The sequence below is a fragment of a genome, unplaced genomic scaffold, assembly GCF_019419815.1.
Source record: "Pyrus x bretschneideri cultivar Hongxiangsu unplaced genomic scaffold, Pyrus_bretschneideri_v1 Contig6, whole genome shotgun sequence".
Classification (NCBI taxonomy): Eukaryota; Viridiplantae; Streptophyta; class Magnoliopsida; order Rosales; family Rosaceae; genus Pyrus; species Pyrus x bretschneideri.
In genome coordinates this window covers 5424129-5450866 of record NW_025999798.1, presented here as the reverse complement: position 1 = coordinate 5450866, position 26738 = coordinate 5424129, and the positions used below count along the sequence as shown (strand labels likewise).

Below are 26738 nucleotides of genomic sequence, written 5' to 3'. Positions count from 1 at the left end.
CTTACTGAAGAAGAATGGAGGGCACTATGTTAATAGTTTTCACTCGTACTATGGGAATATCTTTAGCTCTTCATCTGGTTACACCGTGCTCATCAAACCACCAACTCCGGATGTAATTAAACGTTGTTTTAGTTATTTGTCAATGGTCGGAACTTGTAACGGGCTTATATGCCTTGCTGACAACGAAGGCCTTCGGGACGAAGATGCCCCCACAATAATTTGGAACCCTTCAGTCAGAAAGTATGTGATTTTGCCTAGCCCTAATATTAAGAAGGGCAACTTTACGGGTACACATACCTATTTCTTTGGCTATGATTCTCTGACCAATGACTACAAGGTCTTGAGAATTGTTACCGTAAGGAAATCTTTGTTGGGGGTTAAGGTTTACTCCTTGGCCAAGGGATGTTGGACAAGTCTAAGTGCTGCTGCAACTGCTGTTTTTCCTACTTATTTGTGCTCGTGGCTCTTGAGTAATTCGAAAGACGCATTTTTTAATGATGCTATGCATTGGATTCTACCCCGTGACAAAGATTCCAAGGAACGTCTCATTGTGTCATTTGATTTCGGCACTGAATTATTCCATGAGATCGCGATGCCTGAAGATTTTGGAAAAACAGGTTGCCCATCTTATGTTTTAAGATATGGAGATTCTCTTGCCTTGGTTCAGATGTTTCAGATTGATGACGGAGGAGAATATTTTGTCTATAGGCTTCATTTGTGGGTCATGAAAAAATATGGTAACCATAGTGTACTCTTCGAAGGATATCGTCCTAGCGTTCTTGGTTTCAATAACTGTGATGAACTGGTGATGACAAAATTGGTGGATGGCCATAGGCGGGCCATAGTGGTGGATTTCAAGACCGGAACTAAAGATGCCGCAACTGCTCTAGATGGCTACTCATCAATGAATCCTTTTGTAGACAGTCTTATCTTACTTGGCCAGCCCAACGTTGTTTCCTACTAATCAATTGGCTAGCTCCATGGATCTGTACTTTCTAAAGTATCAGCAGGCAAAGAACAATATGTTGCAAAATTTTCCTTCCCAACTTACATTTGGAATGCTTGAATACTTTTTTTCCATTCCTAAGCTATTTGATTCCTTACCTCTCCGTTATACATAAAATTGAGATTATTTTCTTTATTTCATGCCCTGAATGCGTTTTGTTGGTTTACTAAAAAAATGTGTGATGATGAATCATCTGTTGTTTGCATATCCACGTCAGTTTATTGACATTTTTGTTTAGATTTAGTGCAAAACGTGTTATGCTGAATGAAATGAACATATCATGCACAAAAGTGTTGCGTCTTTACTGAGAATAAATTCTGGTTGATAGATCATATCATGGTTGCAAGTGAAAGTAAAAGGGAGCAAATTAAAGAAACACAGCTTTTCATGGTAATAGGCTTTGTTTGAATTGGCTCACCTAAGAGGAAAATAATAAATACCAATTGATCGATCATATCATCTTCTTTCACCCCAATCCAATCATTTGCATCTCGAAACTTGAATAGGCTCACCTAATAGGCTGCGGTTGGTCTTGATCGAAGTAGCACATCGAGTAATCCCTGAGGCAGTGGAGCGTTGTCCCCTACTATTAGGAATGCTTAGTCTCACTACTGCACATAAAGCCATTTTATTGAAGATAGTTGTAACTTGTAACGCAAGAATTCCAAGCTCGTGGTCGTACAAGGAAAACACGTGTGTGATTTAGGCTATACAGTGCCATCTTTAAACAATATTTCTCCTTCTCTTTATACCAGGGAACAAGTTGTTCCACATACACTTCTTCTTCAAGTAGTCTTTGAGTCTTCACTATAGCTACAAAGATGCACTTTTGACCACGATCAAGAAAGCTTGTAAATTGTCATAATTTCTCTCTTCGCCTTCCAACAGAAAAAGGCTTGGAAAATTGATCAAGTAAAAACTAAAAAGGCAATGTCAATCGACTACCTTGCTGAAGAAATCATAGCAGAAATCTTGCTGAGGTTGCCCGTCAAATCTTTACTCAAATGTAGAAGAGTGTGCAAGTCGTACGTGGAGCACTCTGGTCAAAAGTTGTCCCTTCATTGATACTCATCTGGTCCGCTTCTTATTAATTGAATCCGACCACCGCAACAGAAACGATGGTCGTCAGCTCTTTCTACTACAGGAGAGTGAAGAAGGTGAATATATACATCACACATCGTATTATGCTGAGTAATGTACCGAGCTTCTGAAGCCACCAATTTTGGATGAAGTAATCCCCTTGGGGATTTGAAAATGGTCGAAACTTGTAACGGGCTTACATGCCTTGGTCCTGAGTACGGCACGTACATGAATAGCACGGCCACAGGCGCTGCCCCGTTAAACCCTTCAATTAGAAAGTATGTGGATTTGCCTTTGCCGCCTAATATAGAGGAAGGGAATGGAAAAACTTATTTCGTTGGCTGACTGTCGGACGAATGACTAAGGTCCCGAGAATCGTCACCAAACCTACAAATGTGAGGAATTTGAGATTTTCTCCTTGGCTAAGGGCTACTGGAAATGTCTTAAAGCTGTTTTCCTGCTTATTGGCGCTATGAGCTAACCGGAGATGCCGTTGTTTTATAAAGCTCAATTCTTCGATTTCTGATGTATTTGAAACCCCGCAGCTGGCGGCCTTCTCCCCAGCCTAAATGCATACATTATACACAAATCACAGCCATTCAATCTCATCATTCTTAACCATTTAAATCAGACAATTAAAGAAACTAATTACACAATTATGAAAAGTGCATTACAAGTAAGAGGTTATTAGTGGTCTTCCCCATGGAGCACAAGTGCACAACGACAGGATTTTCATCGGGAAAACAGACAACGAGCTGAGCAACCTCTTTCGTCCTCTCCGCAGACGCCAGTTACGATCCTCCTAACTTCATCACGCACGTAAACGGCACCGCATCGGAGCCGCGGCTCTCTGTCGCATTCTCTTCCCCTTCTTCTCCACGCATAGCTTCGATTCTTTTCTTCTCGCTCTTCGCTCTCGGCCTACTGCTTCTGCATGCATTTTCGACAGCAGCGTAGAACGATCACGACGGCGCAGCTGGGGAGGACGGCAGCGGCAAGTGCGAGAGTCTTGGACTTCGCGAGTGGCAGGGGATTCTACCCCGCGGAAATGCAAGGAAGCCTCCATTTCTGCTTGCAAGTTGTTGGACGAATTATCAAACTTTTACACAATCTTTGCAGGTGGGAAATAACTCGGAATTTTAACAAAAGTTAAAATTTATAAATTGACAAGCACTAATTTTTTTTATTTAAATTCATAAACATAGAAATTTAGAATTTTTACTTGGAAAAAATTTGAAAGTTGAGGCCTCCAATTCCCAAGTTTAAATTCAACGTAAATATGTATCATTTCTAAACTTTTATGGTGAGAGTTTAAAAATAACAAATTTCGTATTAAAATTTCATTGTTCTTTTAAATTAACCAAACAAGAAAATTTACAAATTTTAGGAAATAAAATTTTATCATTTTAAAATTCCTTAATAATCTTAAATTTCTTCATCCCAACATAATATAAGAATTTCGATTTTGCTGGATTTTCATTCGTTTTCCAGAATTTTCTCCTCAACCAAACAAAAAGCAGGAGTGATAGAAAAACTAATGAAGAGACTTACGAACTTTGAGTTTTAATGATAAAGATAAAATAAAGGATAAATAAATAATATCAAAATTAACTTTTTAATATAAAAATATAAATTTTCGTTAAAATAAGCAGTATATGAGCTTTTCATTAAACTTCTTATTTTATTTCGGAAATGGTTTTCTGCCGACTTTTTTATAGAAATTAAAATTTTTCTGGCATTTTTCAACGGTTTTTTTTTTCTTCTTTTCCTGCGAAATCCCATGCGCGTAAACTGTAAAGTAAAGATTTTTGGGAATCAAAAGCTTAAATTCGAATGTCGTCTTCCTTCGCTGTCCAATGTTCTCTGCTGCATTCCCGCGCTTTACAGCATCCCGATCAGACTCCGTTCGCAAAAGCTTCCAACTTTGCTCAAATTCCATCGTGGGTGTCTCTTAAATCCACATGTCCGTCGATCGAAACCCGCCAAACAGAACTGAGCCAGGTCGAAAATGTGCACTTGGTTTCTCTCTCCAAGCAAGGGAAGCTCAGAGAAGCGCGCCAATTTCTCGAGCAGATGAACGAAGCCGGTGTATCCGTGAGTCCTCAATCGTATAAATGTTTATTTGAAATGTGTGGATTAAAGGGTTCGTTGTTAGATGGAAAATCTGTGCACAGATGGTTAAGGAGGACAGTGAAGAACCCACCTGAGTTTCTTGAGAACGACGCTCTGCAGATGTATTGCGAATGCGGAAGTTTATCGGATGCACAGAAGGTGTTTGATGAGATGCTTGAGAGGAATTTGGTTTCTTGGGTTATAATTATATCGGCATATGCGCAGAAGGGTATTCTGAAAAGAGCTATTTCGATGTTTTCAAAAATGCTGGAGACTGGGATTAGACCGAATGCATCAATTTTTACAAGCGTTTTAAGTTCCTTGACGGAGGATTCGCTTTTGGAGCTTGGGAAACAGATACATTCTTATGTGATAAGAAGTGAAATGAGTAGTAATGTTTCGGTTGAAACGGCGATTGCAAACATGTATGTGAAGTGTGGGTGGTTAGAGGGTGCTAGGCTTGTTTTCGATAGGATGGAAGAAAGGAATGCTGTGGTTTGGACTGGATTGATGGTAGGCTATACTGAAGATGAGAAACCGGAGGAGATTTTGGAATTGTTTGCTGAGATGGTTAGGAAAAGTGTAGAGGTGGATGATTTTGTGTTTTCGATAGTTCTCAAGGCATGTGCTGGTTTGCAGGACTTGAATATGGGAAGGCAAATTCATGGCTACAGTGTTAAACTTGGGTTGGATTCTGATGTTTCTGTAGGAACTCCTCTAGTGGACTTCTATGTCAAATGTGCAAAATTTGAGTCTGCTTGCAGAGCATTCGAAAGGATACATGAACCAAATGATGTTTCATGGAGTGCTATAATCTCTGGCTATTGCCAGAGTGAGAAATTTGAGGAGTGTGTAAAGATTTTTCAATCTTTAATTACTAAAGGTGTTACCTTAAATTCGTTTGTATATACAAGCATTTTTCAAGCCTGTTCTGCAATCGCAGATATAAATTTGGGGACTCAAGTTCATGCTGATGCAATAAAAAGAGGGCTCATTGCATTCTTACATGGAGCAAGTGCATTGATTACAATGTACTCAAAATGTGGCAGATTGGACTGTGCCTATCGAGCATTTGAATCAATAGATAAACCTGATACTGTGGCCTGGACTGCAATAATATGTGGTTATGCTTATCACGGCAATGCCTCCGAAGCTCTTACGCTTTTCAATAGAATGCAGGATTCCGGCGTTAAGCCAAACTCAGTTACATTTATAGCAGTTTTAACTGCTTGCAGCCATTCAGGTTTGGTGACTGACGGAAAACAGTTTTTGGAATCAATGAGTAGTGTGTATCATGTAGAACCAAACATTGATCATTACGATTGTATGATTGACATATACTCCCGTGCTGGGCAACTACAAGAGGCACTTGATCTGATAAAGAGCACGCCGTTTGAACCCGATGCAATGAGCTGGAAAAGTTTATTGGGTGGATGCTGGATACATCGAAATCTTGAGCTCGGAAAGTTAGCAGCTGAGAACCTCCTCCAATTGGACCCGGAGGACACTGCTAGTTACATTATCATGTTTAATTTGTATGCATCATCCGGGAAGTGGGAAGAAGCTGCAGTTTATAGAAGAATGATGGCTGAAAGGAACTTGAGGAAAGAAATCGGATGCAGCTGGATAACCGTCAAGGGTGAAAAGCATCGGTTTATAGTGGGTGATCAACACCATCCTCAGATAGAACAGATATACACGAAACTGAAGGAGCTGAGCATTTCTTTCAGGGATGCTGAAGATTCGCTTCTTACCGAGGACGACGTATTGAGCGGTTTTCCTGAAAGGAAAGAACAGCTTCTTGACCACAGTGAGAGACTTGCTATAGCATTTGGGCTTATTTCCATACCAGGTGATGCTCCTATTGTGGTTTTTAAGAACATCAGGGCGTGCAAAGATTGCCATGAGTTTGCAAAACATGTTTCTGTGGTAACGGGGCGTGCAATTGTTGTGAGAGATTCCAACAGATTCCATCACTTCAAGTTTGGGGAGTGTTCTTGCAGAGATTATTGGTAACCTAAGAAAATTTCAAATGTAGATTTGGGCATGACACATTTTGGATGGTTTGAAAGAGCAACCTCATGGTTACTAGTTGATATCCGAGAAAAACGTAACTACATCTGGAATGTCACTATAACGACATATCAAGTTAAAGAACATGATCAAGTGAGAAAGTTAAACAGCAGCATCATCGTATAGGTAAGTCATTCCCCCGGTTTCGGGCAGGCCACATATCTTGTCATACATTCGTGCGTCTAATGGGGTGCATTCACTTAAAATTTGATACAAAAGCAAATGATTCATGATGTGATTTGTGATGGTAGTTTTGTTTTGATCTTAGATTTTAATTTAAACTTTTGGATGTATAGACTTAGATACGTGTTGGTGATGCACGTTTTTAAGTTGTTTTTGTGGGTTGTTCCCGCTTTAGTTTTGCCCTATCAAATTGATACTTTTGCACTTCTATTGAAATTCATGTTGAACACGTCATTGATGTATGATAGAAATTTTAATAAACATCATTATGTTCACGATTTGATCTACAATATTATGCTGATATTATATGTTGTATTCAATACAATGTGAAATGAACGATTGCAATTAAAAAAAAAAAAAAACAGATGCAATTTTAATATGTGATACACTTACAAGTTAGTGTACATATCATATAATGTGAAATGAACAAATACGATTTAAAAAAAAAAACAGATTCAGCCGTCGTATGTGTTACTTTTGCATGTTAGTGCACACGTGAAGCACGTGTCTCTTGAAGATTGCTGCATCAAGACGGAAGCACTACCCACCTTCTCAATTGATGCCCAATAGTACAGAGGAACACTGATATAGCCATATAGGTAGTTAGTGCGACTCCGAACTCACCCGCTTTTCTTTCCTTTGTGTGTGTGTGTGTGTGTGTGTGTGTTCAGTTCGTTGACACGTCTTTGAATGAGAATCTCAACATTTTTCTGGCCTTTTTAGTGGTTCAAAATCACCGTCATTATTAATGTTATTTACATATCTATTTTTATCTTTTACACATTTTTTTTATTTATTATATCGAATCGAATGAATTAAAGAATATTAAAATACAAAAATTAACAAGGCATAAAAGCTATTCTTTTCTACTTATTCTCCTATTTTTTTAAAAGTTTAAAAAATCTAAAAGAATTCAACAGAAGTTTTTGTTTGTATGATATCCATTATTCGTTGAAATAATATAAGAAGAAAAGCCTTTACTTGACGGTAAAAGCCGTCTAGAAAGCCATTTCTTGACGGAAAGTCATTTTTGACGTTTTTTAACTGTCGAAGTCAAGGATAGTTGATAAGAACTGGTAAATGTGCTTATTTTTATTTGTGATACATTATTTAGTTTATCAATTTTGTTTCCTCAATATTATCCTTTGTTAAAATTGTTAAAATGTCTAAGCATTTTACCATTGACATGTTATTGGCTACTCTTATCAAGATTATAGAAAACAGTTTGTTCTTTTATGTTTAGAGGAGTTTAACCTGCCAAAGTATTAAAACATTTTCAAGAGAAATTTTAAATTTTTGTTAAACTACAAAGTAAACAGTTTCGAAAAAATTATTTTAACTATTCAGTTTAAAATCCCCACCAACACACTCTATTTTAACAAACTTGAATATTTTATTATTAACAATTTAAACTCAACATGCTCATTTTCTAGGGAAAGGATTCTCGCCCGATCTTTTTCTAGGGATCCTGTGATCTCATCTATTCATTGTATATCGTGCGGTCAGAAATTATTTCAAAATTTAAAATTTAAAATTAAATATGAATAGCACCTAACGAAAATTGACCGCATGATATACGATGAACGGATGAGATCAAGGGATTTCTAGGAAAAGGATCCGTAGAGGATCCTTTTCCCATTTTCTAAACCAACCTCCTCTCTCCCTTTTCTCCTTGCTCATGAGTCCATCCTTGAATTTTATAATTATTTTTAATTATTTAACGGATGACAATGACTCTTCAAATTTAAAAAGACCATAGTTTTGATTGTTTTACATCATCTCTCTCTCTCGGAGATGCTTTAGAATACGAGTTAAAGTTTGCTGGATACGATCTAGCTTAATAAATAAAAGAAAATAAAAATGATACTTTGAGACTAAGAATAAATATATAGTGATATTGGGATCCAGGGTATCTGCTTAGAGACCAGTCTAAAGGATTAATTAGTGGAAAAAACAAAACCCACCTCCAAAGCTCCTTCTATATCTATATGATTGTATCATCTCATCAGTTTTGGTATTGGCAAGTTGCAGGTTCCATGTCGCTGAACGTTGATGGTATTGGTACTGGTATTGCCCATGTTATTGGTATTGGTAAATGGGAGGGTATTTGTTATTTATTTTCAGTTGGCGCCAAATAAAACCTGTGGTGGGTTTGTATAAAGTACTCCTAGTCCTATCCACATCCACTCCTCTCCCATTCCTAGAGTCCTACTACGGCTATTTACGTCTCAGCACAGCCAGCCAATCCCTGTCTTTCTATCCGTTTTGGTTTTGCTTCTCTCACCTCCTTGAATTCTCTCTCTCTCTCTCTCTCTCTCTCTCTCTCTCTCTCATCATTTTTTCTTCTGGGTTTCTACCTCTCTTTCTTTTCTCGGGCAGTTAACTTTAGGAGCTGAGTTTTATTGTGTGCAGCTTTCCTTGGTTGGTTTCGTTTCGTTGAGGTGAGCTTTGCTTGTTTGTGTTCCTTTTTTTTCCAACTTAGCTGTGCTCTTGATCTTAACAATGCATGTATTAATGTATTGAATATTGTGCACAAGGAGAGAACGGGCGTGCGGAAATCATCTCTCTTTTGACGATGCCTGATATCCAATCTCACAATTGTTCCTAGTAAGTATCAAACATCAAGTAATTATTTAGTGTCCGCCACCCTTACAGTTCGAGAGAAACTTACCGACACCTGAGATGTCACGGTGGCGGCCAATCATGCATTGCCGTGACTTTTTCTCGCTTCAATTTGTGATTGACTCAGAATACGATGGCATGCCAGGTGCATGGAAGTTCTTTCTACAATTCAAGATTGAGTTTGCTAGTATTTAACAAAACAGGGCAAGTGATCATTGTAATTTGAAATTGCATGGGGGTGGCACCACCACCATGAGTTGATTAGGGACTTTGCTTCTGATAAATGATGTACTTTTTGTTTAGGGACTTCCTGGACACAGCTTGAATGACTTGATTTTGGCATCTTCAAATTTGCTTCTGGTAAAAGCACTTTCTTGAAGTCATTCAAGTTCATGGATGTTGGAGAAACAAAATGTTCCTATGGAAAGCCTCCATGGATATTCAGAGGCAGGTAAGTGTCCAAAAACTTCAGTTTTTTTGGCTCTCTGTTCTCAATCATGACAAATGACTCTGCTGATTGCCCGGTTTTTCTGATCAGCGCGTTGTATCAGCTCCACCTTGTCAAAGCAACAACTGTTCGAGCATGCATCCCGAAAGAGTTCAGACTAGTTGAAGCATTTGGGTAAATGTACTATTAATTGTTGTTTAAATGATGGCTTTTTAAGCAAAATGGTCCTCAAATGAATACATCTCCTCACTTTGGTCCATGCAAATGAAAATCGATAGAAGTTGTCCCTGAGTTTGTTGACCCTAAGTCATTTTGGTCATTCTATGAAACAACTGACAATATCATTGTTAAGTGGAGGGTTGGTTTCGTGTGACAATTTAACAAGGATATTGACAGATTTTTTGTGATTACAGTGGACAAACTCAAGGACCACTTTTATCGATTTTTATTGTTGGGACCAAAGTGAGGAGTTATACCAATCTTGAGACCAGCTTTGATAAAAAGCCTTAAATGATTGAGCGATAAAGAAGAATAAGGTTGATATGATTCGGGATGGTCAAAGAATCCGATCACCAAATATGTGTTTGATTACACTTTACAGGTACACTCTTGGTGGCTTCTTTCTTGCCAACTATGATGACAGTCCAGTTGGAATGTTTGATGAGGTTCATATCTTCTGCATAATCATCACCTTACAAAGTCATACTTTTTCGGGCCTCGACACAGAAAGCTAATGAACAAGTTTTTGTTCACTACTTTTGTTTATCGCAAGAGTAATCCATGTTTGCTTTAGCAAAATATAGATAGGAATTCTTCTGAAGTTTCTTCAACCACTCACTAACAAGACTGTTTATGTTCTCCCTCTCAGCTCGTTGTGATTGCTGGACTTGTTTGGAGCCCTCCAACATCTTGCGCGTATGTTTCCTCAACCCTTTCTTTCTTCGTAATAAGCCGAAGAGCATGTAATCTTTAGGAGAGACTTGTTCTAGACTCTAAACCCTAAATCATAAGCATTTTTACTTGTTTTTTTGTCAAACAGCTGGGCAGCTAAGGTGCTTGTGAATAGTGATGAAGCTTGTGACCATGGACGAAAGGTGTGAGGCTGCATAAGGCACTCTGCCGCAGAGCTTGTCAAGGTTTCTTATTTTTTGTATGTAGTTCTTATGTTGGTTGCAGTCCCCTCTTGCAGGAAGTAGGGCTTCCAAGTCAAGTTGCGAGGTTTTCGAAGGTGTGATTTTCATTTGAATTATAAGCATTTTTTTGCAGCTTGCATATGGTGAACTCTTCCTCCCTAAGGTGGACTACGGCTAACGAAATTTATTTCTGTACAAAACAGAGGATTACAGCAGTTTCAAGGCAACCAAAGAGGAAAAACATTGGATTTCTTAATGTAATTGGTAGCAGTGCTGCTTTCTGTGATCCAAAAGAATGTATGGAAGTTCAAGTGACCGAAATCAAGGCTTCATCGGTTAAAGATTCCTTTAATTTCAACCTTACCACTTTCGGTAAGTTGGTTAATCCAAATATCTCATCTCACTAGTATACGTTTGATGTTTTTCTTCTGTGGTTTCATCCTTTGGCGTGATTCAACCATCGATATTCTAATTGCGAGTTGGACGATGGCAGTGCCTGAATCCAGTGCTGGGTGGAGGGGGCCGGCGATCAAATTGTCACTTCCAAGTTTTAGGTAAGTTTCTCCCTTTGTGTGTTGTGCACATTATTATCTATGCTATTAGAGTGTATCTTTTTCCCTTATATACTTCCTTCTGTTGTGAAATTGTAGCGGCGGCACAGAATATTATCCCAACCTTCTCAAGTACTCTTGCCGGATTGAGTGCAGGTTTTCTTTTTGTTTCAGTTGCTTTTTTATGTTCATCAAGCTTCATAAATGTTAAAACTCGCATGCTTCCATCGTTTTCTACCTAACTCAAGTGTTAATTATTAGTTTGCTACCTGATCGATTTTTGATAGGGTACGAGCAGTGCATCCAGCAAAAGTATCAGGACCATCTCCGATGCCAAAGACCAAGACAAGACAATCATCAGAAATCCATACTAGCAATACAAAGAACCACGCAACTGAAGAACTCGTGGATAACGGCAAGAACCTCTGTGAAGCTGTGATGTTATCAAAGCCTGTATTGGCATTGGAGTTCAGTTGTATGAAAATGCAGGTTGAAGCTCCAGTTGTAGTTTCCAACTGCAGGAACTCTTTAGCAACCTCTTGATCTTGTGTTCTTGTGTTGAGTTACATAATATTCCAACTAATCTTTTGGAGTGCTGTAATTTATATTTTTAATATCAAACAGATCAATTGTTTGAAACTATTATAAAAAATAAAATAAATAAAATGGAAACTTGGGATTTTACAAAAGCACCTTCTTTCTTTCCTGTTTTTCCTTGAGATGTTTACAAAATTCTTCTACTTTCCACAGCATGGACAAACCCATGTAACCTGTTACAAATAACAAACAAATGCAATTTTTTTCATGCTCAGATGATTAAACCTTTGCAACCAAACTTCTTATAATCTCAATCCGGCGACAATGTAACTTATCAGTAGATCAGAACACTTCTGGCAGAGGCCGGCCCTTCAAAAACGACTTGAACAGCACGAGTGATCTCTCAGGCTGCGAGAATGGCGCTTCGTGTGATGCTCCTCTAACGGTGGCAAAAGAAAGAATATTACCGTAAACTTGAGTCCATCCACCAACCTGCAGGTGATAAAAACATGAAACATGCATTCATCGCGTTACAATTTATGACAGAAGCAACCAAAAATTCTTAGATTTTAGTAATCTTGTAGTAAATTCACCTGTTGTCCTTCAAACCAGACTCTATAAGGCACAGTGGTGTTTAGTCTTAACTGCTCTGCAAGTCCATGAACTAATGTTCGACTTCCAGTTAACGGGATAACAGAATCTTGGTCGCCGCTGAAAGTTTAAAACTTGAAAATTTAGTCCACTGCAATAACATTTAAGATGAAACACAATGGTTTGATGCTGTCTAAAATTCTTCTACCTGTAAACTAAGACCGGTATTCCTGCTTTGATAAGTTTGCCTACGATTGTGATCGTTGGTATCTCCACATCCAGCACCTGATAATCCAGTATGCTGCCATAACACACAAGATATTTTCATAAGCAAAACTGTTGACATGAGCACTACTTTGAGGCGCATTCAAATTTTTTTAAATGTACATCTTCAGAAGAGAATTACTTGCTGCAAACTGCCCACTGTCGAACTCCAACAAGACGAGCATGAAGCGCCTTCTGCACGTCTGGCCTGTTCAGATAATTAACTACTTCATCCTCAACACATACATCTATTGAATCAGCAACTTGCTGCCAAAACGAACAAGTTCAATTAATTAGAAGATGGACACGAACTTCGTGAAACCAAACCAAAATTTCACGCTACAATGGAGCAATAGAGGGTATTCACCTGAGGAAGGAGGGCTTTGGATTGGGAAAACACAGATGATATACAAACATCAAGGGTGACATCATACTTGTCAACAAATTTACTGGTTTCTCTGCTCACTTGGCTCATCACCCTCGAACAAATAGGTGAAACTGAGCCTCTGTAATATTCACTCACAAACCGCGAGTAGTTGCAAACGGAACTGAACATTTTGTAAGTTGAATCCGATATCAATCCATGAGACCAGAAGAACTCAGCTCTTGAATTGAAGTCAGTTGCATATTCTAGGACTGGATTACCCAACTGCAATGAAAACGAAAAATTTAGACCAAAATCTAGACGGCGAAAGCTGGTAACTTCGAGATTTTATTACTCACAGCAATTCCTTTCAAATTGAAGTGATGTTCCTTGAACTGGAGCATGAGTTCTGCTAGCTGAGGAACAAAGTGACCTACAAATAAATAAATAAAATCAGTTCCTCCATTTCTTATTGGGGTATTTCGTTTGAAGTCGAAAATATTTTCAACATTAGGATCGAATCAATCAACATCGAGAAATAATCAAAAGTGACAAGATGATATACCAGCATAGCTTTCTCCAGTAATATACAAGCTTCTATTTCTGTATTGCGGGAATTTTTCAAACCACTTTTGCAAGAACAGAAGATTGTCCCTGGCTGTAGATAACAAGGACAAAATTCAGAAATCACACATAGCCTGTAAAGGAGAACTTTTTGTCAACCACAAGGATGATTACAAAACACCATCACACATGGCATATCTGTAAAGTGAATTTTTCGAAATTAAAAAAAAAATGAAATTAGTGCAAACCCCAGCATGAAATATTCTTTTGAATATTTGGTGTAAAAAGGAAATTAAAAGATTTCATGTGGATCTTTTGAAATTAGAAGAATACTTTCTTCGTCTTTGGGAAATGAACAAAGGAAGATGATAGGAAGACAAGTTGACTTGAATGTTGGGTGCAGAAGATTTTTCTTTTCTCTTTTTTCCTTGCTTAGCAAGATTTTCTGCTTGCTGAGAAAATTTGGAAGAAATTTGGAAGACGGAATGTAGATAAAGATTTAGGACCCGTCTTATAACCACTTCGATTTTAGTTTTAATTTTTTGACGGAAAAATAGAAAACCAAATTTGAAATTGGTGAGTCATGCCTGTGATGTGATCGGCTACAGCCTCATAGGAAGAAGTATCCGTTGAGTAAGAGAACCCCACTCCAATTGGTGTCTCCAGGTACAGCATGTTTGCTTCTGCAAATCAGTAAGCATGTTAGCAATCTGCACCGTTGGATTGTTTCGAAACACCGCATTGATAAAAAAAAAATCTCACCTCTATTCCAGCTATGTTCATTTCGAACCAAGACTTCTCCTTTAGGCCTAAACGGTCCGTTCTCAGAGAATGCTCCGACTCCAAGGGAAGAACAACCAGGACCTGGAAAAATCACAACCCATAAAAAACCCAGAAGTAAAACCTCATTGTTTTAAAAACCCAGGTGGTAAAAAGTAAAAAGATGGAAAATTTAATGGTGGGTAAGAAATGGGGACCTCCATTGAGCCAGAGGACAAGAGGCTTGGAAGCTGGATCTATTTCTGCTTCAGCAAAATAGTAAAACAGAGCTCTCTGTTTTTTCGCATCAACGGTCACATAACCAGAATACTGCTGGAACCCGACGGGGGGCTGACCCGGCAACCCGGTAATTCTGTCGAGCAGAGAAGGAGAAGCTTCTGCTTCAACGGAGGAAGAAGTTATGTGGAAGAGAATTAGAGTGAGTACAATGGTGTTCCATGGTAGGGAAATCATGGGTTGAGTGGGAGGAGAGAGCAAAGAGCCCAGAGAGAAGGAAGGAAAGAGAGAGTGAACGGAGGTCAGCTGGGGCTGCAATGTTGGCCGGAGTGGGGGCTCTATATAAAGATGAAGGCCTGATTTGGTACATTCTGAAAAAAATTGGTATAAAAAAAAATTGGGAGCTGTTTTTGTATTTAGTAAACATTTTTTTCATAGTTTTGGGTGAAAAAAAGCCAAAAACAAGAAGCTGCAAAATCTAGCTTTGAAAAATTGATTTTTTTTCACATCTGTTTTACATAAAAGTTTACCAAATACTATAATATTGCTTTTTTTTTTTCAAAAACATTTTTACAAAAAAATTTACTTAATACTCTGCTGCTTTATTTCACAACTGTTTATTCTCTAGTACAGCAAAAACAATTTTTTTTTTAAAATACAAAAATATCAAACTAGCCCTAAAAGAAAGGGGATATATCTTGTTTTTGTAATTATTATTGTTTGAACTGTTGTCCTTTCAAAGACTTGGGCCTGAAACAGAGATGTGTGTGATCATGTGAGGAGGAGACCCCTGGTGTGAATTCACCGAATTGGTCATTTTGGGGTCACAACTCACAAAAGAAAGTCTTTGGTCCGACTGATGCACCGCGTCATCCGTCAATTTCAATATTTAGTAATTTACTTTTTTTATTCGTTTAATTATTTTATAAAACTGACTGTCAATGTGAAATGTGACTTACTATTTAGTCGATGAAATTGACAAAAAAATTAAATTAATGTAATTCAGAAATCACGTGATTTAAAATGCAAAAATTAAATCTCATAGCTCATTTTGCAAATAACTCTTAAACCTTGTAATGGAAATTGCAGTGAATCCAAAATTGAATTAAATAAATCTTTTCTATATGGAAATGAAAAGGAGCCATAAGCATGGCATCACTCAAGAGTTGAAGGTGACAACCAACCAGAGTGTAATTAATAATTATGTCTCCACGGAAATGCACTACAACTAAACTTCTAAGAAATAGTGAGGGTTGAAATGAGTGATGATTTAGGAGGTCAATGCCAATAGTAAAGACTTATCGCATCTTGATTCATGGGCTACGATTAAAAAAAAAAACAAAAAAAGCCATTGTGCATTGATGATTTTAACGTTAATCATATTTCAATCTATATTGGTCCATATTGAAGATTTTTAACGTAATCCAATCTACATTTGATCAATTCTCTAAAAACGTACAAACATATGAACGACTAATCTTAGTACAACATTCAATCTTTCAGCAATAACTTATTTAGTTATCCTAATAAATGATATAAGATTGTATTTGCACGTGGGCTGTACAGCACTCAGCCGCAGCTGGCTAACCTCCTTTTTTCCACGGTAGATGGTTCCGTGTGAAGTAGGACAAAACAACAAAACATATTCCGTTATATGTCTTGTTTGCTTCTTCTCAGCCATCGAGCTCGCCTTAAGGTAAGGTCTCAATCTTTGCTCGTGACAACTTGGAAACTGGTCCAACTTATTATCCGTTTTATTTTTCCGCACAAATTAAACCCTAGTTAATCCGCATGAAAATTTTTGTTTTTATCGTGGCCAAACAAAATATACTTACTTGTTGGCTGTTGCAGCAGCTAGCATCTCTGCAATATTTAGGTCACTTTTGAAGAAAAAGAAAACAGGGTTTCAATGAAAAGTGCCTGTGCTCAACTTTGGTTGGGAAATGTGCCTAAGAATGGAAGTGGAGCCATGAGCAATGAGCAATGAGCATTCTGTGAGTCTTCAAATGGAAGCAAAGGTTTACCTTAATGGGTTTCTTTCTTTTGATTATATTTTAGTTGTTTACAGGTGGAAAAGCTGGCCAACTTTCTGAGTCGATATTGTCTATTTTTTGTTTCTTGTATTGGCCTAGAGTCTAGACACGCATGGTTAGAACCCATAAATTTTGGTTTCATATTCGATTAGGGTTTCTGTGTATGGACAAGTAAATGACAGTGGATTGAGTTTTTTCGTTTCTTATTTAAAACCCTTCAAAGTTTCAATTTACATGATTCTAATACTTAGAAAAGGTAGTTTGTAGATGTATACAAGTCGTTGGTAGTTAGTTTGTCTCAGCAATACATGTATACAAGTAGAGAATTCCTAAAGCCTATTACGAGAATTTCTTATCTAGCAAGTAACCCACTATTTATTATACTGATATTGTTTTTTTATCAACATATTGTCCTAAACTTAAGCCTATTACAAGGATCTTGTATCCAATAACTCAACCTTTTATTTGTACAATCAATAGGTGTTAGATTTTATCATAAAAGTTAAAAGTTGAATCAGTTTACATATTGTAATTTATTTAGTTAATACTCACAATATTTGGCCTAGACACACATTTTAGAACCCATAAATGTTGGTTTTCACATTTGAATTGGTTTTCTGTGCGTGGATAAGTGAATGACAATGGATTGAGATTTTGGCCTCTTTACTCCATTTCTTTTTATTTATTTAAACCCATTCGAAGTTTCGGTTAATTGTGAAACCCTAAAGAAAAATTAGTTAAATTTGTAAAAGTCAGACCAGCTTTTAACTTGACAAAATGGATGAATTATTGACACAGGTGAAAACTAGAAGGAAAAAAAAAAAAAAAAAAGAAGATCGATGCGTTGAAAATCTCTCTCTCTCTCTCTCTCTCTCTCTCTCTCTCTCTCTCTCATGAGTGTTTGTGTGGTGATGATGGGGTCAAGAGGCAATGATTTTCACTCGAGCACGTTGGAGAAAATATTTGCGGTTGAATACGCCTGCAGGCAAAACATGCTATGTAATGTGACATTTAATTTTTGAATAATGTGAAGACTAAATTTATAGATAAATTTTTAAAAATTAAAGAATATGGAAGTTGATGATTGATTTATTATTTACACGTTGATAAATGTGCTTATTATTATTAGTGACACATCATTTAATTTGTAAATTTAGTCTTCAAATTTGGTCCCTCTAATATTACTCTTAAATTTTTTTTTTTACAAACCCTAGATCACTCGTTTTGTAGACACAAAAGGCAAACCCTACCAAAAGCCACTGCCTTGCCGCCCGCCCACAGCATGTCTCTACATTTTCATCTTGGAAACCTCCTCCCCCCACCCACCACGTTTGCCTTTTCTTTTCTTGCGGTCCCATCTCAAGCTCAACTACCTTCCAATGCAATTGTGGAGAGAAAAGTATGAGAGTTCCAACTCCAAGCCTCTTAACCAAGCATAATCTAATCCAGTATAATGATTTCAGTGTAATAATTATGAGGAAAACCATGATAGATACGTCCATTTGTAGGCTAATCTTTAAATTTGAAGGTGAGTTTACACTTTATCCTTCTCGTTTTGGATTAATGACAATTGTGATCATATTATTTAATGATGCTTTTTCTAAACCCAGTCAATGATATGATATTTGAAGAAACGAAACTTGCATATCTACAGTAACAATATGAACCATTTAAGCAACCGGATGATAAGAAAAAAGATTCAGATAAGCAAATTATAGCTCAACACTTTTTTGTACAAAATACAAGGATTGTGGTCAAATAAACTATCGGTTCCATTTTTCAAAACTTTCCATGCATTTCAATATTTGCTATGAACATGTTTATCGGTTAAACTTTTAATTCAAACAAGCAAAAACACGACCTCATATAAAACTCCGGCTAACAAAACAAATTCCATAAATTATATATGGACCATTTTTTTCCTTGTACGGACATCAAAGATAATATGTAGACCAATAGAAATCTTTATGAGCAAGAAAATAAGAACCTTTCCAGAGAAAGCATTAACTTTATAGATATAACGTGATGAACATTAACTCATGTGACATTAATTTATCGTCCATGTAAGTTAATATTAAGTTGATTAAATGCTCAAAAAAGTATCGACTTAATAGTTTGACAGATTGATAGGCCCAGGGTAGATCAATTTGTAATTTTAGGGTTGTTTCTTTGCTAATTTTTGTAAGGCAATGCATTGTTACATACTCTAAATCACAGATATGCAAATATAATTAATCACCATAAACTTTAATTATAAAAGAGGAAGATTCTAAATGATGTAAAACATGTAGGGTTGTGTGTGCAATGTGTGTAGGGTTCATAGATTAGGGTTTATAATAATCCTAAATTAGCAAAGAAGGGACCCATTGCACAAAATGGGAAGGGGAAAAACCGATGGGGAAGGGGAATTGGGTCAAAATTACCTTTAGAATTCCAGTGTCTTTACTCTTACTTTCTTTCGTATGTATGCGCACCTTTTCACCAAAAGAATGCTTTGTTTTTTTTCTCTTTTCTTTTTACTGGGGTGGGGGGTGGGACTGGGGAGTCCACCAAGAAGGCCATGGCCCCAATGGGGGGCACTACTTACTATCATATTCAAGTGCACATGCTGCCTATCCTCCTAAGTGCCATCCAATCCTCCACAATACAAAACAAATTGTACACATCTCTCTCTCTCTCTCTCTCTCTCTCTCCCCTTTGTTAATTTGGTCCCAGTTGGTTGATCAGTTGCCCATACTCTTGTGGTAAGCTTATGTTATGACCCCCCCGGTGGGCACTTGCAATATTTTAGTTACAGTGGCCAGCGGCTTCAGTAAAACTTGCAGAGCGTGCTAAGTGCCATGGACCGCGTGACAGACAGTCCAGTGAGTGAGAGAGAGATTAGGAATATTTCTTATCCTTCAACGGCCATTTTACAACGTTCCATCTGCGAGAGGACAAAACCATTTTCCTAATGTTATTCTTTCTCATGACCCATAAATGAAGTGAATCATCAATCATGTAAACAAGTATTTCACTACAAGCACTGCAGGTCTTGTGTGGAAAATATGATTCATAAAGCTAAAAAATTTTAGTCCAGATTGCCTAATCACGTGACACGTTTAACCACTTAATATCAACAAACGTATTGCCATATTATCGACTTCGATTACATAATTGTCGATATAAGTTGTTTGCACATTTCACTATTCACAAACATTATTTTGACAAATAATAGAATAATTACAATAAATTATTTTTAAATTGCAAGACGAGAGATTCAAACTTTGTTGTACAAAATGAAGGACACTGCAGCACTTGGCCATTCGTACATATTACCATTATTACTTGGTCCAGGTTTCATCTCATAATTCTGAGAAGGGGTGGTTGTGGAGGGATTTTTCGGTGTACCCGGCACACCAAAAAAATTTGGTGTACCCTCACTCATAATGGTGAGGGTGCACCAAAAAAATTTGGTGCACCCTCACTTTTTGTACACCAAAAAAATTCTAATGAGTGAGGGTACACCAAAAAAATTTGGTGTACCCGGTACACCTAAAAATTTTCGGTGGTTGTGGGAAAAAGATATCCATAGTCAGCAGAAAGAGCCGTTGAAAGATAAGAGTGGACTTTTCCGTATTCTTCAAAACCACATACACAAACATACACAGAAGCATCGGAACGGACGACAGGAGTCATTGTTATGCCTACCATATATTGGCATGAAAATGGTTGGTGGATAACTGAATGCCGCAAGGTAGAAAAACCAACAACAGTAGATGGTGATACTCCGATCAGCTCCTATGCGTTCAGAATTCAGAGTAGGAACTTAATTGGGTGGAATTAAAAGAAGAAAATTTTAATAAAAAACTTTTGGTACTGTTCGCTTTAACGAAAAACCACATTTTTACACTAAAAAATCAATCATGATACTATTCATTTTATCTTTTATTTTGTCCTTATCGTTAAAACTCAAAGATTTCAAGTCATTTTCATTAGTTTTCCTTTAAAAGAAACGTAAATGACGTACTAAAATTTCGATTTGTACAAAAAAAGGAACTCTTTGATCGTGATTCGTGACTATGTATATAGAGGCATTACAAGGGAGGAACTCACTTCTCATGTGTATCAAGCAGAAGCTCAGATGAAAATTGCTACAACAAAACCAGTTAACACGAATAAAAGAAGTAAACGTAAAATCGCTTGCAATAGCTTATACATCAAACAGATCTTTACTTCCAGAGTTTCAAGCACAGGTTTTTCACCGTGGAGCAGATTTCTGTGCAACAGACACGGAAGAGTCTTGATCAATTGCCTTGCGGGATTCTTCCCACAGCCGGCTCTCAATTCCCAACTTCCTGAGTTCCATCAACCCTTCCTCAACTGATCAAAAACACGGGTATAAACAAAACCCCATAACGCTGTAATACCGAATCTCAAAAAGAATGCAATAGTTTTGTGTGCAAGGACTGAGTGAAACGTAAAATTTTGAGGAAAAAATAAATAAAACTTACCATCGACAGCATCATGTGAAGACGGTGCATGCCCACTGCGGTTAATCCAAAACTGAACTCTTTCTTTGGCAATGTCCTCCTCTATTCCAAGAACTTTGGCTCTTCTCCAAAAATAAGTAAGCCATGCCTGTGACAGTTGAATATGCTTAATATCATTACATTAACAATAATTAAGATCATGTCCTTGTGAAAAATGATTTGTAACAAAGAAACGCATAGACAAGTATGTTTATTAGACCAAAAATGAAATGACTAATAAGTTTGAAGATTATGACAAGTAATTACCTCAACTTTTTTTATTGAGTTGTTATAAATCAAATGGATGTGGCAGTTGATTAACAAGCTGGTATATTTCTATGGATAGAAACCATATTATTACGTTGAATATTAGCCACAAAGGTAGGTCAAAATAGCATCAGTTAAATAGAATTTCAGCAATTGAAGTGTACATGTAATTACGTAAATGCGTATATGGAAAGAACGATTTTGTATGAATGGGACACAAATACGTAAAAAGAATGGAAATTTCAGACCTCCTTAAAAAGAACATCCTCTGACTCCTCGGGACTCAATTCTGCAAGAAACCATTAAGTTAGTAACAGTACTAAATTTTATTTGTTTATTTTCAAATATGGCAAACTATGGATCACCCAAAAGACCTGATGTATAAAAAAATATAAAATGCATACCAATAGCCTCCGTAAACTTTGGATCAGCAGGTGATTTGATATCTGAAAATACCCGTATGTGTCAAAAGACAGTAGGAACTTTAGATGATAACAAATAACAGAAGAAAAGCCAACCAGCCAAGCCAACATGATATAAAAACACAATGCATACCCGAGAATGATAATCGAACAGAGTTTGGACGCCGTTGTTGAGCCAATGCAAGCACAATTTCATCCTCAACCTTCGTTGAACAAAACATCATATATTAGTGAGAAAAAGAAAAAACAACAGATTACCGAAAGAAAAACACTGAAGCAAACTAATACAGACTGTAAAAAGAGACCAACGTTAATCTAGCATGGTGAGTCTGAGTCGGAGAATAACAGAAAAACAAAAAAAACAGTATGAGAACAAAATAAGACAGGCAATGCATCAGAAGTGCACCTTCAAGGAAGCAAGCTCCTTCAACCCCATTTCAACTGCAAGCATACTCTCAATGTTTCCTTCTCCGGTAAGATCATCCAAGTCTTGCAACAGTTTGTTTCTCTTCTCAAGACCACCATTACCTGTTCAATGTAAGACGAATTAGAGCATGCCATAACTACAATGAACTACTGTTGTCACGGAACCGAACAATACAAAAATATATACTAAACAAAAAACTCTGCAGTGATGATTACTAGCTTTTTCCCAAAGTTCCTCCTTAGCCCTTTGTCCTGCAGAAATGACGACCTCAAATGGGAGAGGAGCTAATGATGACCAGTATTCGTACTTAGCAACTGCAATATCTGCACATATACCTACAAGGCACAACAGAGATTGAGTAAAATTGAGTCATATGAAGGGTGGGCATCATGAAATCCTATTATGCTGGTAACAGCTCTGACTACTTAAGAGATTGCCCTCTTTTTATTATCTTGTACAAGTTTTCATTTTCATTACCAAATTTAGTTTATTTTCTATAACATAAAATGCAAACAAAAGCAGATATCAATGGGTAATTAATTGTCAGAATTAACGTAAAAAGAAAATAAAAACATATAAATGTATAATGAGTTCCTAGCTAAATGCTAGAAATTACGACATAGCATATCATGTAGAATACCAAGCTTTGCAGCTAAACCCCAATTGCGTGCAAGCCAACACCTCTTGAGGACTACTTCTTCCTGAAATATGGATACACTAAATAATCAGTCCCCAGACGGCTACTAATATGCTCCATCAAGTGCTTATACTATGTGTATGCATACCATTTCTTCCTGAGTCAATATCATTCTTTGTGTCATTGACCGTAGAGATTTCACTTCAGATTCAGCTCCATGGAGTTGTCTCATAACAACTGCACTCGCTTCTTTTGCTTTCTGATCCAAGCAATTAAGTTAAAGACAAAAATTAAAAGATGTTCCAGTAGTAGCAATAGAAAATTCCTCAAAGATCCAATGTAGAATAAATCATACTCTCAAAATACTAATTAAAGCACTTTCCCGAGTACTGTTTCCTAAAGTTATATATTTGTATATTGAATCTATATATTTAAAATTTTGTTATGCTTCAGACTTGAATTTAGAAACTCTTTTTGGCAGACTGACAATGACCTGATGGTAGCATGCTTACCTCAACTTCAGACTGAAGGGATGCAACCTCCTTTTCGGCCCCATCTTTTGATTGTTTTGCATCTTTTAGTGCAACCTATAACAATAAAAAACCTCTTTAGCTTTATTTGTTTTGTTTTCTCTAAAACCAATTCATGTGAATTCTGGTTTAGCAAACTCCAGATTAAAGTTAGATAAAAACAAAAAATTTCAACCGAGAGTCACCTATGAACAAATTTAAGTAGGTTTGACTTGTACTTAGGTGGGGCAAACATAAAACATTCAAGTTTCCTAATTACCTCTTTTTGCCGCAAGGCAGCTTCCTTTCTGCAGAGCAACGAGAAAAAATGTCATTAAAGGAAAATGAGAATGAAAAAGGCAGGCGTGAAGGTTATGTGAACTTTAGTACACCTGCTCAAGAATTTAGCATCCAAAGACATGCCTTCTCCAAATGCAGCAACCTGAAGACTCACAAACATATAGCCAACTTTGTATTTAATAAAAGCACACTCTCAGACATTATGCAGCTGATTATTGTATTATAGAACTTACCTGTTTTTCAAGTTCTCTAATTCTAGCCTCTGTCTCATCGCATTTCTCTTCTTCATGTCTAAGCTGTAAGATAAATTTCACAGTGGAATCAGTCAGAGATAAGGTCGATTCAACTAATTACTTATTTAAGAAATGGAAAGGATGACTTATGGCACCTTATCAAGAATATTCTCATTCTCTTCTTGTAGCATTTCAAGCTGCATTTTAAACAGTAAATAAATACCGATAGGAAATAGAAAATAATACCATATTTATCTAAAGTAGTATAAAAATGGCACATATTCAGATGTTAGGGGCAAATAAACTGAAATAGATGCAATTCATTGGCATACTTCATCACGGAGTGCAGAAGCATCACGTTGATCTCCTGGATCTTTTGATTTGTAATTTCCTATTTCTGATAAGAATCTGCAATTTGTGCACATCCATTAGCTTCACTTGTTGTATTATTCAACCAAATTGACTGTCCCACAGGCATAGAAGCGAACACAGAAATCTAATTAAAGTAAGAAATAAGTTGCAAAGATTGGCATATACACATAAAGTATTAATTTTTTAGTCAGCTTGTTCACGTGTAATGATCCCCCAATCGCAAAAGCCCATAGGAAGTTCAGTTTTCCGTCCTTGTTTAGGGTTATATCAACCATAAAAATGACATTGTTAGCAAGATATTAATCGGATTCCTTACATAGTATGTATACATTTGAAATCCCGAAAGAGAATGATAGTCAAAACCAAGGTAAACTATGATATGAGCAAGACATTGACAGAATTCAAAAAAATTATCCCTTTACTGTATTCCTAAACCTCTGAAACACAGAGTTCAACTATATAAATGACATCAGAGAGAAGATTTTTTTACCGATTCTCTTTTTTGCTATTAGTGATGGGAGGGTCCAGTGGTGGCATGGAAGTTGCTGTCCTCGGTGTTCTATTGGGTGGTACCAATGGAGGTGCCGCACGAAGAGACATTGCTGGCCTTCCTGTTGATGTTGAGCGAACCTGTGGAGTTTCGTCTAAAGAGGTCCGAGCTAACTAATTAAAACATCCAAACATTCAATTAGCCATCTGCATTGAAGCCTGAACCTCCCCATCCATTCACAATACCATTCATAGACACACACACACACATTCCTTGCTAAATACAAAAAAGTAAATTTCTACTAATCTAAGCTGTGTATGAACAAATCTAGACGTCTTAGTTTCCGGTCAACTCACTCACAGTCAATCAAACTTTCCACTCACTGGTCTAAATCCCCACAAAAGGCAGCCTTTTTCAACCAGAAGACGGCAGAATTTCACAAAATTCATAGTATATTAGACTACACAGAGCAACGTACAACCAGAATTCAAATACAACGAGCAACTAAATCCACGTTCAGTTCCCTTCCGCTCAAATTCAAGCACGGTCTGATTGCATTTCGACGAATTCATTCAAGCACTCAGTACTCACAACCGGCAAATTTCAAATTCCAAAATCTCAATAAAATTTCACAATTGGGAAAGCTCAGAGATTTACCGCGGGCGAAGGCGATCTAGTAGTGGCCCTCAAAGACGGAGCCGCAGGCTTAGCACCGGGACTGTTAGCATTCCTGGAAAGAGAGAGCGGTGGGGGAGCACTGTACCGGAATCCTAGATCATCATCTTCGTCGTCGTCGTCGTCGGCGGTCTGAGAGGCCATGACCTGAGCGAGGCGCTGGGCCGCGGCCTTGGCGGCAAAGTTCTGAGTGCGTTTGATGTTGGAAACTCCGCTGGTGGAGGAGGACCGCGCGTGGTGGCCACGAACCGGCGACATTGCCGGAGATGTAGCTCCGCCGACAGTGGCGGTGGACTCGCTCGTCCACTGGCGGGCGTAGACAGGGCTGTCGGTTCGCCTCCGGTCCATGGAGCGGTAGTTAGTCAGTCAGTTCGTTAGAGGCAATGGGAGGCCTAGATCGTCGTGCGGGAGGTAGGGATGGAGTGGACACCAAGGCTCCAAGGTCGGAGCCTTTTTCAGCTGAAGACTGAAGAGGGTGCGGTGGGGTGAGAGGTATTTGGGTCTTTGGATTGGAGACCGCTGTCTGTAAAATCTACTATACGTTAGTCAGACGTTGCATTACGTCACGTGTACTCGTGTACTCTGTAAGGGTAAATTGAAGGTGGAAACGTAATTTAAGCTCTAATAAAAAAAATTAAAGACATCAATGTCTTATCTTAATTCCACTTTACCTTTGTTAAAAATTCTATCAAAACAAATCATATGCTGCTCATTTGAGAAGAGATTTTTTAATGTGTCAGAAATATGGTTTAATATACCAAGTGTTATAACATAAGTGGTTAAATACTTTGTATATCAAAGTATGTTCTTAACACGCTAATTTTAGTTCACTGAATTTTTACCCTAAGCCATAAACTTGAAAAATAGGCTCACTTGAGGTAAAAAATTACATTTTGACCAAAATTTGAAAAAATTAATAGAGGTGGGTGCACTAAAACATGAGTTTGGTGGAAAACTGGCATTTTTTTTTGTTTTGTTTGGATGGTGAGATTTTCTAACCATGAACAACTTTGCTAGGGTTAAAATTCACCCCGAACAAAAACAAGTAAATTATTTTGATCTCTAAAACCAATTCGTTAACAACTTCATGTGTATAATGATAAGTTAACAGATACATTAATACATTTGAAATTTTCTTAAACGCTACTTAGTTAAGTTGAAAAACCGGCTAATCAAGATCAGTAACCAGTAGTTCATCCAATGAACCTTCCAAGGATCGATGCCCCCATGGACTTGGATCTTGACAACATATCAGATCTTGCATGATCGGCGTTACGGCTTGCCAGATGACTCTGCAAAATTCTACTCTCATTCCTTAGCCTATGTACCTCGGACGAA

At 37.4% G+C, this 26738-nt stretch overlaps 5 protein-coding genes across 14 annotated transcripts; 3 read left to right on the top strand and 2 right to left on the bottom strand.

The window, feature by feature from the left end:
• Positions 1 to 142: 142 nt before the first annotated feature.
• On the top strand, positions 143 to 964 carry LOC103967282 (F-box/kelch-repeat protein At3g06240-like). Its single transcript, XM_009380559.1, has one exon. It carries the CDS (start codon positions 143 to 145, stop codon positions 962 to 964), a length of 822 nt encoding a protein of 273 aa, XP_009378834.1.
• Positions 965 to 3796: 2832 nt separating this feature from the next.
• Positions 3797 to 6729, top strand: LOC108868705 (pentatricopeptide repeat-containing protein At5g13270, chloroplastic-like). Its single transcript, XM_048571787.1, has one exon. The coding sequence runs from the start codon at positions 3920 to 3922 to the stop codon at positions 6212 to 6214; it is 2295 nt and encodes a 764-aa protein (XP_048427744.1). The 5' UTR covers positions 3797 to 3919; the 3' UTR covers positions 6215 to 6729.
• A 1903-nt stretch (positions 6730 to 8632) lies between these two features.
• Positions 8633 to 11892, top strand: LOC103967283 (protein NEOXANTHIN-DEFICIENT 1). 9 transcript variants are annotated; one of them, XM_048571793.1, is made up of 13 exons: positions 8640 to 8895; positions 8995 to 9061; positions 9204 to 9280; positions 9380 to 9527; positions 9615 to 9698; positions 10126 to 10189; positions 10393 to 10439; positions 10564 to 10618; positions 10714 to 10752; positions 10861 to 11029; positions 11151 to 11211; positions 11308 to 11364; positions 11496 to 11892. In XM_048571793.1, exons 4-13 carry the CDS (start codon positions 9469 to 9471, stop codon positions 11749 to 11751), a joined length of 891 nt encoding a protein of 296 aa, XP_048427750.1. In that variant the 5' UTR covers positions 8640 to 8895; positions 8995 to 9061; positions 9204 to 9280; positions 9380 to 9468; the 3' UTR covers positions 11752 to 11892. The 9 variants fall into 9 exon arrangements, with proteins under 9 accessions (XP_048427752.1, XP_048427750.1, XP_048427747.1 ...); XM_048571790.1 differs by having other exon boundaries at positions 8992 to 9061; positions 9222 to 9280; XM_048571791.1 differs by having other exon boundaries at positions 8992 to 9061; positions 9204 to 9221.
• LOC103967264 (serine carboxypeptidase-like 45) lies at positions 11762 to 14862 on the bottom strand. 2 transcript variants are annotated; one of them, XR_007253626.1, is made up of 11 exons: positions 14506 to 14862; positions 14291 to 14392; positions 14116 to 14211; positions 13530 to 13622; positions 13324 to 13397; positions 12968 to 13249; positions 12743 to 12867; positions 12545 to 12637; positions 12339 to 12456; positions 11902 to 12237; positions 11762 to 11803 (listed from the first exon to the last, which is right to left on the bottom strand). XR_007253626.1 is itself a non-coding variant. In XM_009380540.3 (10 exons), exons 1-10 carry the CDS (start codon positions 14759 to 14761, stop codon positions 12088 to 12090), a joined length of 1389 nt encoding a protein of 462 aa, XP_009378815.1. In that variant the 5' UTR covers positions 14762 to 14862; the 3' UTR covers positions 11888 to 12087. The 2 variants fall into 2 exon arrangements, 1 of the variants encoding a protein (XP_009378815.1); XM_009380540.3 differs by lacking the exon at positions 11762 to 11803 and having other exon boundaries at positions 11888 to 12237.
• A 5715-nt stretch (positions 14863 to 20577) lies between these two features.
• LOC103967265 (coiled-coil domain-containing protein SCD2) lies at positions 20578 to 25748 on the bottom strand. The gene is made up of 17 exons (XM_018652376.2): positions 25383 to 25748; positions 24726 to 24898; positions 24196 to 24271; positions 24019 to 24060; positions 23864 to 23926; positions 23723 to 23772; positions 23611 to 23638; positions 23334 to 23408; positions 22970 to 23080; positions 22825 to 22885; positions 22400 to 22519; positions 22164 to 22285; positions 21891 to 21960; positions 21740 to 21781; positions 21584 to 21624; positions 21051 to 21177; positions 20578 to 20919 (listed from the first exon to the last, which is right to left on the bottom strand). The coding sequence occupies exons 1-17, from the start codon at positions 25746 to 25748 to the stop codon at positions 20798 to 20800; spliced, it is 1689 nt and encodes a 562-aa protein (XP_018507892.2). The 3' UTR covers positions 20578 to 20797.
• Positions 25749 to 26738: the final 990 nt, after the last annotated feature.